This window comes from Lutjanus erythropterus, chromosome 8 (genome assembly GCF_056507025.1).
Source record: "Lutjanus erythropterus isolate fLutEry1 chromosome 8, fLutEry1.hap2, whole genome shotgun sequence".
Classification (NCBI taxonomy): Eukaryota; Metazoa; Chordata; class Actinopteri; order Lutjaniformes; family Lutjanidae; genus Lutjanus; species Lutjanus erythropterus.
This window is the reverse complement of record NC_139324.1, coordinates 19,536,099-19,550,000: the sequence shown is the minus strand read 5'-3', so window position 1 is coordinate 19,550,000 and position 13,902 is coordinate 19,536,099. Positions and strand designations below refer to the sequence as shown.

The window sequence follows — 13,902 nt, the reverse complement described above, 5'->3', positions numbered from 1 at the left end:
GTAAGTGTAAATTGCTTTTTGTAAGTGTTTTTTGTGTTGTATGTTGTCTTTGTTGTTATTTTGAGTGTCTTATTTGCTTATTTTGGTTTGTTTTGTTGTTGATTGCTAAATATGATGTGCTGTCAAAAAGGGTGTTTATAAGTTGTATCTTCAGCCTACACCTTCTTCTTCGGACTGCAGAAGTGTCTCAATTATGTTAAATTACTTGATTGTAATGTTTTGCACTGCAGTATTTAAGTATCTGCCATTTTCTGTAAGAGGCCATGCATTTATGTACATGAATTTGTAGATTTATACATGACGTTCTTCTATTTGCAGACCGACATAAATTCTAAAGGTTAGAGAAAATGTAAGAGAAATATATTGTTCTTTTCTTTCTCATCCTGTTAATAATCTCAAGACATCTCCAATTCGTGGATGTGTTGACCCCCATAAAGACTGTTAAATCATTTTGCAGAACCACATGTCAACTAGGGTTGGGAGTTGTCTACAAAATGGGCATATATGTCCACAGTGAGACATCGCTGATACATGATATCATTTTTTTGTTTGTTTTTGTTTTACTTCTGAGGCAGGGGTTTGGGTTGCCGTTCTGATGGCAATCGCCAACTGTCTCATTTAATAGAGAAAAAAACTCAAGTGAAGGGAGGAGGCAGATGAAGTCTCACATCCCCGCCTAATGTCGTGATACCAGACAATCAGAGATCTCAACCCCTGCTGATCGTCTTGGGATTTCTAAATGCAAAACAGTTGCTTTAATTGTGGCGAAAACAGCCACTAAAAAACCTACGCCCCTTATTTTTTCCCAAGGGCATGCTGGACCACAAACAATACTCGATGAATTCTGCATGTCACCGCCTCAGTGAAGGGCTGCCCTAAAGACTGTGGATCGATTCTGGAGTGGAGGTTTTTTTTTTTTTTTTAAATCTCTCTAATTGTTTCCACCCAGTTTTAGCAACAAAAGCTGGGAAATTGTTCTCAGTTTCTATTGAGTGAAATGTTTAGAGACTGACTTGTGAGTCTAAACCAGGCACACGTCTGACACACATCCCTGTGTCGGGTCTAAAAAGGTCTTCGTCTCTGCACCACGTTGGTTACTTAGTTGTGTTTAGCCTGTGAAGCTTGGAAAAAAGTTAGCTGGGAATCATAAGAAAATAATAAACGGGACATGGACGATGGCACTGTCCATCGGCCCATCCCTAATGTCAACCAAATCTGTCTGTCGGGACAGAAGTTAGTCCGACCCAGCTGATCCTGGACACCTGTCAGAGCAGTGACAGCCATCAATATTTGGCTTCATTATTGTCCGTGTTGGATGTGGGCAAGTGTAGAAATGAAAAGTGTTAAGTTGGAAGTTCCTACAGCCTGAATGATTGTCTCAGTGTGACCCTGCTGGCCAGTGCTACTTAAAATGGTCACTGGATATTTATAGCAAGCAGTAACGACATGGATGTGGGAATTTTAAGAAAATATAGGAAGGGGTTTGTGAATTAAAAAAATAAACATGATAATATCACTTGTAAATCAGTCTTTTTTTGAGTAATTCTGCATTTAAAATGTAGGCTGGCATTCAGGCTTCATACACACACAAGAAGTCATTTTCTTTATATTGGCCCGTCCCTCGTTTCGTCTGTCCATTTACTTCTGTCTCTCTGCATCTATCCATCTTTCTCTGCTTCCCTCCTTCTTTCCCACCGTCCCTCCAGAGTACCAGTTAGCCACCAGAGCTGTGCTGCCAGTCGTTTGATTCTGCCCAGTCCAATTATAGAGGGCCTTAATTACTGAGGCTGTCAGCCTCCATCAGGAGAGCCATTCGTCATGTGGACTGGGCTGGACCGGACCAAGCGGGGCTGCTTAGATTTGGTGTGGGCTGTGCTGGGCAGAGGGGGACCCATATATTTGCTCTCTGTACCTGCCTGTCTGTCTGCCTGAAAACATTCATCATCTGGACTGGACTAAGCGTTCCCTCCCTCATACACAGAATAACATTGAATTAGGGGCACTTGTGGGTACACTTTGAAGTTTTCATGTAAAACAACACATTCCCTGTATGATTAAGGCCTAACAAGCACACCAAAAACATTTCCTTTATAATAAAACATTTGTAGAGACAATTTTTAATACATTTTTAGATCTCATGGTGCACTAACAGCACAAAACAACTTCAAAAACTGTCAGTAGACAGAAAAAAAAGCTTTCATGAAATGTGTTAGCAATATGTAATGATAAATTCCACCGATTCTACATTCATCTTTTCAGCTAATTTTAAGGCCACAACCATTTACATAATCAGTTAGTCTGCTTGTTACTTCCTCAATGAATCAGTTCATTATTTGGTCTTTAAAATGACAGAAAAGTATTAAAAATGCAGCTTATCATTTCTCAAAGCCTAAAGAATCAAGGTAATTTATTATCATTGCGCAATGCGGGGTTGTACAATGAAATATATAGTTATTCACATTTATACATATACACCCATGAAATAATTCTGTAGTGCATTTTTTAAATTTGCATCAGGTCTTATGTAAATGACAGCAGCACGATGATAATATGGTCGACATCTCAACATATAAAGTTCAGCATCTGGAAAACATTATCCATTAACTGTGACTGAGTGACTGTGCAGAAAGTATTACAGATGTAAAACTAGGTGTCCTCCTCTCCTCGTCCTGTCAGAGTCTTGCGTGTCGCCTCCTGTCAGCTCAGAGTACAATCCTCCTGTCAAGTGCTACAACTTGATGTGCAGTGTTTGGGTCTCTGAAGGATGTGACACGATGGTGTCTGGTTTCCCTTTTCGTGGCCCATTTCATCCGTTTCATTTTCCTGACTGGACACAGGAGCAGCCCTCAGTCCCAACTGTAGCATGGCTCACTCTCCTCCACTCCTCTGGGAGGTTTCTGTGGTGCTGCGTCCACCTGATCTGACTGCAGTCTTAGTGTAAAACTTGTGTAAAACAGTTCCACTGCCTGTACTCCACTGTACTATACTGTTAACCACGTGTTACGAAGGCTTTCTGGCACACGGCCATGAAGGCTCACTTCTCCCATGTGCCTGTGTTTACTAGTTTGCAGTCTTCCTCTTCCCTGCCTTTGATGGCGCATTAGTGTAATAGTGAAATTGTTGGCAGTGATATTTATCATATCACCTGTGTGCACAGGACTGATAAAACAGGGATCGGCACATACAGAGACAGCTCCATAGCACGTCCAGAGGTCAGAACTTTAACTTTTAAGCATGGAGCTGGTTAGCTTAGCTTAGCATAATGACTGAAAATGGGGAAGTAGCTAGCCTGGCTTTCTCCAGAGTTCAGAAATATGCCACATATGCCTACCTGCACCTCTTAAACTCACCAGTTAACAAGTTATTTCTTGTTTGTTTAAACCGAAAACAATTTGTGCAGTAACAACTGTACAGCCCAGTCTTATCCATGCCTTTCTCTATATTTGTAGCCATTTTTTCCTATTACCTTTGTGTAGGTAGCTAGCTATGAGGGGATTCATTCATTCTTTATGTAACTGACAAAATTCTGATTAAAGGATTGATTCTCCAACTTGGGAAAGAGCCATCAGTGACACCATAACACTGTACAGATTTGAATTACTAAAGAAATTTGGGCGCTGATTTCGAGGTCTGAACGAGCACATGGCTTATTTTCTCATGTATAGACTGTGGCTGCACTACTGTTTTACTGTAAATGTCGAGTCTAGTGACTGACTGGAATAGATCCTTTTTTTAGTGAGATATTGGTCTAAAATATCACTCTCATGTTGGTCTGAAACTGCTAATTTGAAATCATATATTGTACATGAGTGCACAGTATGGATAAAAAACCTTCAGTGTAGGCCATTAATCTCAGTCTAAAGTCTAATAGACTTTGACCCTGGTTTATGATTTACTGTAAACAGGATCAGTATACCTCAATGTGCTATGTTTCCTCTTTGAGTGTGTGTGTGTGTGTGTGTGTGTGTGGTTTCTTCGTCCTCTCTCCATCTCATGTCCTCCTCTTCTCCTCTTGTCCTCGTCGTGTAACAAACAGCATGAAGGAGGTTATAATTGGGAGGTCCAGAGCTCTGCCAGGTGGAACCACTTGTATCTGAATACAGGCTCTCGCTCTCTCTCAAGATCTCTCTTGTATATTGTGTCTCTACCACTCTTTCTCTTACTTTATACTCTGTTTTTCTCTGTTACACTCTGCATCTCTGTCTCACATGCACTCTCTCATTATGCATATAGCTTTGTCTGTATTATCAACATGATGCAACCATATTGAGTTTTCATTTCTGTAAGATTCTGCACAGCTTTTCTTTTCGCTGTTTGTCTCTGAGTCATCCACTGTCTATTCACTACAATACAACTCCAGTCCCCTGCTGCCAAACCCCCCCTCAGTTCTTAAGGGAACTCGCCAAGCGTTGCCATTAAAAGTTGTCCACCTCATTTACTGTCTTCCTTCTTCCTTCCTTCAGTTTCCTGTCCTGTCTCCCGTCTTTCCTCCAAGCATGAGCGGATTCTGCGTTCTTGTAGTCATTTTAAATCTGTTTTTAAACTATTTTTATCTTTAAAAAAAAAAAAATCAAAAACTGCCAGGAACATCATTTGTAATGGTGCATTCACATGTTCCCCAAACGGTCCCATTTCACGACTTGGGAAGTCATTTTTCTGACTTTGGCATCAGTTGTGCTGCAGAGATACTCTGGCCTACAAATCTTGTTCTCCAGATGTAAGAAAACATATTTGTTTGGTAACGACAAATGTCACATCATTATCATGATATTTTTATTTTAGTTTTTTTTTTTAGTTTTTTCAGTGAAAAGGAAAATTGTGATGCAAAAATGATCATACCCACTAATCATGACACATATTGCAATTGTTAAAATAATTGTGATATAATTTTTATTTTACCTTACCATGCAGTAGTACATTCCCTAAAACTATTATTCATTCATTTCTGTAACCGCTTATTCCGTAAGGGCAAAACTATTAGATAATAATAAATTATTGTTAATTATTATTATTATTATTATTATTGTTATTATTATTATAAAGTATTGTTAAATTATTGTTGCTTTACCTGAGTTGTAATAACTAAGTAGTCTACAAACACATTTACTTTCGTCTGCCATGTTTTTGTATATATACACACCATTATTCTGATACTAAATGAATGCAGCATAATTCTCCTGTTCAGATTTTTTGCACATTGAAACATTTTCAGGTCTTTGCCTCTGCTCTCACTGTCTCAAACAAATCTGTATGTGTTCACAACAAAGTGTAAACTCTCATGACATTAAATTAAAACATATCTGTTAAAGGTGACACTAGTTTTTGCCTGTGTGTCATATCTTTAAATCTCTTAGCAGTCAGACAGCTGCCTTCATAAAAGACATTTCATCTCTAGTTCGTAAACTGTATGATTCACGAGTCTCGTAGCCCCATCTGACTGCTGACATTTGGCCATGCATTGTGTTTACTAGAGAGACTGTAGTATTGTTCATGTTGTGTGACAGAGTTTGAGGAACTCTGAGACACTTTTCTTCTATCACTCTTGCTTATGCCGGGGCAGGAACCCAAGATTTGTATGCATCACAAAAAACATTTGGTGAAGGTTAGGGAAGTAATTAAGGCATTTGCTTAAAAAAACCCTTCAAACTAGACTCTTTGATTAGCATTTGAGTTTCTCATATTTCATCCACACTTATGCAGACACATGTGGAGTCCCACTACAGAGCTAATGTTGGTATGAAGGCACTGTTACATTCAACCTGACGGTTTGAGTTAATGTGTAAATGTACCTAATAAACCACGGATCACTGACTGTTGAGGGTGCCAACAACATTTACACTGAAGTCTGATATCTGTCTTGTGAATTGAATTTATTAAGTATTGGTTATTGTTCACCATTGTCCTTTCTTCTGTTCCTCCTCTCTCCTCACCCTCCAGGTCATTGATGGAAAGTTGGCTCCCTTCCTGTCCAAGGTCATCAAGTTTGCCAGCTCGCACGTTTTCAGCTGCAGTTTGTGTCGAGAGAAAGGCTTCATCTGTGAGCTCTGCCACAACGGACAGGTCATCTACCCCTTCCAGGAGAACGCCACCAAGAGGTACAGCCCCGCAGATAATCTTTCTATAAATGTTAACATTAACTTAAATAAATCTGGGCTGGTCATCAATTATAGGTATAACTGATTTTGATTTTATTAGATCTTTAAAAGATCAGCACACTGCACTGATAGCTGCTGGTGAATTTAATTTAACAGAGCAACATTTCAAACTAACAGAGATCTTTGTCAGGTATTGTCAGATAGACATAACAAAGCAGAACAAACACTATAGTATATAGCAAACATGCCCAAATTCTTTCTTATAAGGGGCCCAAAATTAAAATCAAAAAATTAAAATTAGTTTCATAAAATATTTACATTCTAAATCTAAAATAAAGTTTCAGAATAATTAAAACATTGCTCTTTAATTTGCTTAACAGTAATTTTATTAATTTGCAGAGATATATGCTTTGTTTTGGGGGTGTAAATTGAAAAGAAAAGGCACCTTTCTGACAGAAAGTGCATGCAACTCAAAGTGCTTTAAATTAAGCTGAACAGTTGTACTGTCAACCTTTGTAATCAAGACATCATCACAAAATGCCCCCATCTTACACACCTTGTACTGCCACTTATCACAGATAAGTTAGATAAGACATTTTAATAGAATGAAGTAGGAAAGCCTAACAGAATTGTGTTGTACATTGCAGTAAAAGTCAAACAAAAAACACAAAATTTATACTTCCCAGTCATAACTGTGAGGATTTTATAGAATAAAAGCATGAGCTTGTCATGGTATGCCAAAACAAAGGGAGCACCAGGAAAACGTGGCCCACCGGCTCTAAATTGAGCAACTCTGGTGTATAGACTCAAACACATTCATTGCTGTTTGGCACATGACTTGATTCAGTGCCATCAAGAGTTTCACTTTTTACGATCTCGTGTTGATTTATGAAATCATGACATAGTCGCTCATGATAATACACAGACCTCATTGTGGGCACTTTCATATAGGAACTACTTTCTTTCAAAACTACTCTCTCTTTAGTAGAGAGAAGTAGTTCTGGTGTTGCCAGTCTAACATCACTTATATTGGTTAGTTTGTTTGTGTTATTGTGTGACTTCAGTGAATCCAAACTATCCTTTTCACTAACACAGATTGACAGAGTAACACAAACTAACTGATCCAGACAGCAGTCCTGTGTTCTGTGAGGTGAAATTACTGATTAAACAGATGATTAAATCAAAGACAAATCTCAGAACCTGGTCACACACGAACAAAACATGTAGAAACAGACAGAAAGCAAAGAGATGACGTGTGTGTGCGAGCAAGTGCCACAGAACTGAACCTGCTGCTTGTTAATGACACTGGATGGCATGACAGAGCTCTGTGTGTGTGTGTGTGTGTGTGTGAGAAATTGTTGAGCAGTTATTCATGACATGGACAGTTGACACAGTCCAGAGCCTCGTCCTCGTCCCCGAAACTCCGAGTGACACACAGCAGAGAGATAAGAACGGATCAGAACTGATTCCTAGAAGACTCTGAGACACGGACACACAGTCTGCTGGACTATCAGTCACACACACGCACACCTTACTTGTTGAGTTGTGTTTTATGACTTGCGAAGGAAGTGTTAAGTGTTAACTGATAACAGCTGTATCTAATGTACTTACTGGGGCTGAGCTGGACTCTGTTGACTTAGTTACTCAGAGACTGATGGTTCAGGAAATAAGCAATAACAGGATGTAACAGCCTACATTACTTAATAGATAATCCATCTTATAATTTATGGTATTATATTTGTAGTTTTGGCAAAATAATTTAAATCTTTTCATCAACAGAAGAGGATGAATTAAACATCGCTAAGCTCTGCTATCTAGCTCTGTAATTGGTTAGTTCATCTATGCAACAAATTAGAAAGCATTGTAAATAAAATTAAATAATAATAGTCCAATTACAATAATATAAGTAAAAGCAACTCTTTCTGGGACAATATATCATCCAACAAAAGTAGTCATTGTGACAGGCCTAATGTTACGTTACTCTCAAAGTCAAAACAGATCTTTGGGAGCTCTGAACGGTTTGTGAATGTTGAAAGAAGCAGCGCCTTGTTATGAAGAGTACTTTTCATTCCCAAAAGTGACACTTTGGAGGTGTTAAAGGAAAACACATTTATGCTCGCCATGGTTTAAATGACAAGATTGATGCCACTCTCATATCTGTGTGGTAAATATGAAGCCGGTTAGACTGGGGGAAACCACTAACCTGGCTCTGTTCAAAGGTAAGAAAATTGCCATGAAAGACGCGACACATCACGTAGGTGGTGCAGAGCAGAGTATTTTACCTGCTACACAGACAGCGTCTTTGTCGGTTGTGGTTGCATGCCAGCCATGTTTTCTGAGGGGATTTAAAGTAGGACAGGTGATCGGCTTCACTGTGTGCATATTGAGTTTTGCCGATTGGAAATGCAGTTGGTTATACAGGGTTTGTAAGCGAACGCTGAATTAACTAGTACTACAGTAAATTAATCAACAAGACTGTTTCAACTTTTTATTGATTAATTTTATTGATTTGAAATGTAAAAACACACAACATGTTGCTGACCTGTGTGGCACTGAATCTGGTACAACGTGGTATTTAATGTAATTACGCCACATAAATGCCTGTTCTTAACAGTCTTTGCTGTGGACGTGCTGCGGCAGACATGTCACACTCGTTTTCCAGGTATTTCAGATTTTTATTTGATAGCAGATCAATTAAATTTTACACGATTGATCAAATTCTTAACAACCGAGGAATTAATCGGCGATTAATCGTTATCATACCTTACAAAAACCAAAGCGCAAAAACATCAAGTTCTGGTTTTACGCGGGGTTATGTGACTATTGAATTTCAAATTTGTAGGGCGTCATTTGTCCTGCAGTGTACAGAGAAGTGATGAGGACCGATCAGCTGCTCTCAAACAGCCTTCAAACATTTGGATGAATGTCTGTCTGAAACTTTGGTCAACCACTGTCAGGCTCTCACACAGCTGAAGCAGAGCCATCAGTTCCCTGACTTCACTGCCTTTTTTTTCTTACTGCACCTGCACAAAGTGGCAAAAGGTGACATGGCGTGGTGTGTTTGGAAAATGTGGACAGTAAAAGTTAGCTTGTCTTTGTTTCTCTCAGCAAAATGAACAAGTACTGCTCGCATCTTACCATCCACAGAATGGCACAGATGATCAAGGCGGCACATTTCTGCCATTCTTAACGTTATTCCCAGAAAACAAACTGCCACGAAGCTTTCAAACAAATCTTTATTGACCACTGTCAATAGCCAGATTGGTCCACAGGGGCTGATGGGCTGTTTTATTTTCTATTTTACATATTCAGTTTAAACACATAATTCGTGAGCTTTGGTTTTACATTGTAGATGATTTACTCGTACAGTACGAGTTGGAATTGAACAAACATTTCTAAAATTGTACAGTGTGTGTTTAGCTTAAGCTAACTGGCTGCTGGCAGCAGCTTCATATTTAACAGACACACATCAACGTGTGTCAGTCTTCTCATCTAAGTCTCAGCAAGAGAGTGAGTACACACAACAAATATTTTTTTTTTTACTTAACTTGAAATGAACAACTGTGTCTACCATCTTCTTACGCAAGTACGAACTGTTCAGAAGAAGTGATGACTGACCTGTGTGTTCATCTTTGTGTTTGCAGGTGTGACGGCTGCGGTGCCGTGTTCCACGCCGAGTGTCGACAGAAAGCCCAGCCCTGTCCTCGCTGCGTTCGCCGAGAACTCCACCACAAGAGGCCGTCGTCCTTCTGGTCACCTGACGACGACAGCCCCGGGTGCTTTCACCTGCCCTACCAGGACACCTGAGACACACACACACACACACACACACACACACGCACAAAAGCATTAACAGTTAGGGCGCTGCCAGGCCACGACGCTGGACTAAGTGCCTGTTTTTTTCTGATTTGTGTGTGACTCCAGGAATAATTTTGCAACAGAGGATGAGCTCAGAGCGCCTGACGCATCATCAGGTTTGTGTTTGTGTGTGTTCAGCTGCTAACACACACACCTGAGATAAGCCCCCCCCCCCTTCGTCCTACTGTAAAGAGCAGGGAGAAAACCAACTGAAGAACTGCTGCACCAGGCTTTACAGACTGAACTACTGACATATTTTGTAGTCAAACATCACTCGTCCAGGGCGTCTTCTGCCATCTTCATCCCTTTACCACATCACTACCGTCACTTACTCGTTATTCCAGGGGTTGAACGTGTAAAATCACAGCTGATAAACTGGAGAAACTTAAAATAACAGTTGAAACATTTTGGTGGTTTATTCTAACCAACAACTTTCACCTGTCACTCCCAAGTTCACTGACAAAATGATTAGATTAACGAATTATTACAACAGATTAACAATTCTGGCAATACATTTATCAGTCATCGAAAAGGCAAAAATATTCTGTGGTTCCAGCTTCTTAAATGTGAAGATTTGGCACTTTTGTTTTGGTTTTGAGCTATTGGTCAAAATTATAAAGTGGTTCACAAGATACAGGTACTTAAAATAAGCAACTTACATTTACAGCTGTATACAGAGGGACAGGGCTCCAACAGCAAAAGCACAATCACCCTTGGATTTGTGAAGGGAGCAGAGGGGCCGCGAGGTGGAAGAATAATGTTGGGAAATGTATGAAAGGGCAGGACCATGTAGGGCTTTGTGTATATGATGAGCAGTATCTTAAAATCTATACTTGATGGGATTTTTTTTGTTTTTTGTTTACAGACTAAATGATTAATTAAGGAAAAACTTTACAGAGAACTTTACAGAGAACAGCAGCTGTTGACATCTCGTAATGTCGGTTATAATGAAATCAAATATTAAATGATTGTTCAGTCTAGTCTGTCGGGCTGTAAATCTTCTGTTTGATCGCAAATGCTGATAAAAGTTGTAACATTGGAAAATATCCAGCCAGTATCCAAGAATCCAGCCAAGGAAAATCTTTTAATGGCCAGTATGGACAGGATGACTTTGTGCATCTGTGTGTTTGAGAATTGTTTTAAGACAGATTTGAAAAATTTTGAACCTTTCCTTTAAATTTTTTTCATGGAGGAAAGAAAAAGTATTAGAGCATCAAATGAAACCTCTCAAACCGCTCCAGAAGCACAATCCACCTGTATGCTCACTCTGTTCCAAACATGAGCAGGGCTGCAGCCGAACAAAGAACATCTCGGTCAGCTCAGATTCTACCTTCAAACAATCGACTGCTTGATGGGTTAAAAAAAATCTGCATGTTATCTGTGGATCAACTAAATCAGCCACAGGTCACTGACTGATTCTGATCAAAGTGAATTCCAGCAAATAAATTCCTGCCTCGTGAGTAAATGCACACAGTATCTCCATTACCTCCATTTATTTTTAGGGGTGTTAGAATTTCAATATTAAAATTGAAAATTGAAAGCAGCATTCAATTTCAAGAATCAGCTTGAAAGGCACAACACAGAGTAGTTTACTGGCTGTTAGGTCACACATTATACCATGTAGACTGTCTTTTCTATTTTCAAAATCTTCTTTAAAAAGACAAATATCAGGGCAGAAAAACAATAATCTGTTGATCTCTACAAATCAAGACTTGATAGTCTAACGGTGGCTTAACCTTCAGTGCAACAACAGCTTTTAAATTGAAAACTCAAATCATGATCAGCAGCCATATTGAAACATGAATTTGACAGACAGAAATGCAAACAGAAATGCTCCTTGACAAGGATGCTTTTCTGGTCACAGATACTGTTTTGTGTGGTCGTATCACATGTTCTTTTTATGTCAGCTGGTTTTGAGACTGATTAAACACCATAGAGGTGCTCCATTTCTTCTCTTCATCCATTCTTTTGCTTCTTTTTTGAAGCAGCCGCAGCAACATCCACTCTTAGAAAACAAACAGACAAAAAATCCTGAAGCGTTCGAATATTGATTTGAACGTTAATTATTTGTTAATTGGCAGAAGCTCTGAAGTGTTCTGGTCAGCCCTGAAATTCTGATTAATCAATTAACCAATTAATCCATGTGTTGAGGAAATTAATCAATAATGAACATATTTGTAAGTGAAGGCCTCAGTAAAGTTATCATTTTGTTGTCATAATTACAGAATTGCGAAATCACTCCTTTTTGTTTTCTTCAGACTGTAAACTGAAGCATCACTTCTTTTTCGTTTTTCATTGCCACTGAAATCCACCATAACTGACTGAACCTGAACTGATCACAGCTGCTGTGGTTTGTGACGAAGCAAAATCCAAATGTTTTACAGTTCTATTCAAATCTCCAGGAGGGAATGTTTGATTAGAGTTTGGGTTCACTTTGGATGTTAGATTGGCCTGTTTTACCAAACAATGACAATAATAATAAAATAGTCGTAAGTAATAGCCGTGATTGAAGTATAGAAATCCCTCCACCCTTTTCTCTGTCCCTCTTTTATCAGATCTCATTCTTGTTTTTCTTGAACTGAGTCGTTTAACTCGTAGATGCGTAATGAAAGACTGATTTCACTCATTTTATCAGTGTTCTTCTCATTTAAACGGGACTCTGTCCGTCTCTTGGAGCACATTTACTTCACTCTAAGTGTAAAATAACGGGCAATAATATACTGTAACTTAATCTTTCATTGTTGCCTTTTTCTCTCCTCTCTTCCTCTGTGATTCTACTTCCTGTTGTGCTTTATTCATGCAGAACCTATCGAACATGATAGCAGCTTTAGCTTTTAGTATCTCTATGCAACCTAGACGGCCTTTATAACCCACTGCTTTCATGTATAAAGGTCTATAAACACTTTTGGTTTACATTTTCTTAACACTGCTGCACCTGCTGCATTTCCATCCTGTCTGAAGGCAAATTCGTGTGTCCAAAATTAAAATCACGTGGCTTTGGTTTTATTTTGTTTGAGCCGTTTTTGGTTTTGGTTTTAAATATCATACAAACTTAATATTTATAGTTTGATCAAATAAATTGTTATTTTTTCTACAAAATAATACAGTATTGCTCCAATCAGAAATATGTACAAGAATATTAGGGCCGGACATAAGGGGAAAAAATTAGAGGACATTTTTTTAATTTATTTCGCATTTTTGAGAAAGTTAAAATATCCTTTTGACTTCAACCATTTTGACTATTTCATCTTTGTTCTCCACATTTCGTCTTTATTCACAAAATTAAAAGAAGTTCCTTAATGTGGCCCTAATACACAGTTGTAGAAATAAAAACTTTTCAGGAAAGAAAGAAACTAAATCCTGCCTTCACAAACTGCACTCCCTGATTTTGTTACAGCGTCCAAAACTGGCAGGGTTTGCTTCCATCAAAGAGGGGTTTTTTGTATTAGTAATATTATCATCATAATATAGTGATATATTATAATAAAGTCATAATAATGCCATGGATTGCAGCTTTAAAGTTCAATATTCTAATAATTTGGATGGAAATGTAGCTGCTATTTCTTCCTGCTGGTTGTTTTCTTTTCTGAGAAACTGAAGTCTCAGTTTGTTCTGACTGATTCCATCACAATTTCAGTGTTGATTCTTTGCTCATCTGTCTTGATCCTCTTTTTTTCAGTTTGTTTGAGCCATAAAAACATGTTAACTTTGAAGGGAATTCATGTGAAAATAAGGTGCTGTAATCAGCAGCTGCCTGACGAACCCCAGTTCTGGGTTTACTCGTGAATATGTATTTTTGTGAGAAGCAGAGATCAGGCTGACAGTTATTCATGTTTATGAAGCATGTAGGATACTGTAGACTGAAACTAAATAACCTAGTGTAGTTTAAAATATGACAGGAAAAGTGCACTGATGCCAGTTGATTACATTTTTATTTTGAAGGTCAAAC

The 13,902-nt window shown here is 38.6% G+C and overlaps 1 protein-coding gene across 2 annotated transcripts in view; it reads left to right on the top strand.

Moving 5' to 3' along the window:
- The window catches only part of plekhm3 (pleckstrin homology domain containing, family M, member 3), a 51,219-nt gene extending 40,370 nt beyond the window's left edge, over positions 1-10,849 (top strand). The window contains exons 7-8 of one of the 2 annotated variants that reach the window (XM_084724825.1): positions 5,938-6,095; positions 9,740-10,849. In XM_084724825.1, coding sequence (XP_084580951.1) covers positions 5,938-6,095; positions 9,740-9,902 — 321 coding nt within the window. In that variant the 3' untranslated portion in view covers positions 9,903-10,849. Of the gene's footprint in view, positions 1-1,706; positions 2,118-5,937; positions 6,096-9,739 lie in introns of those variants that run through there. The other variant, XM_084724826.1, reaches the window with a different exon arrangement.
- Positions 10,850-13,902: the final 3,053 nt, after the last annotated feature.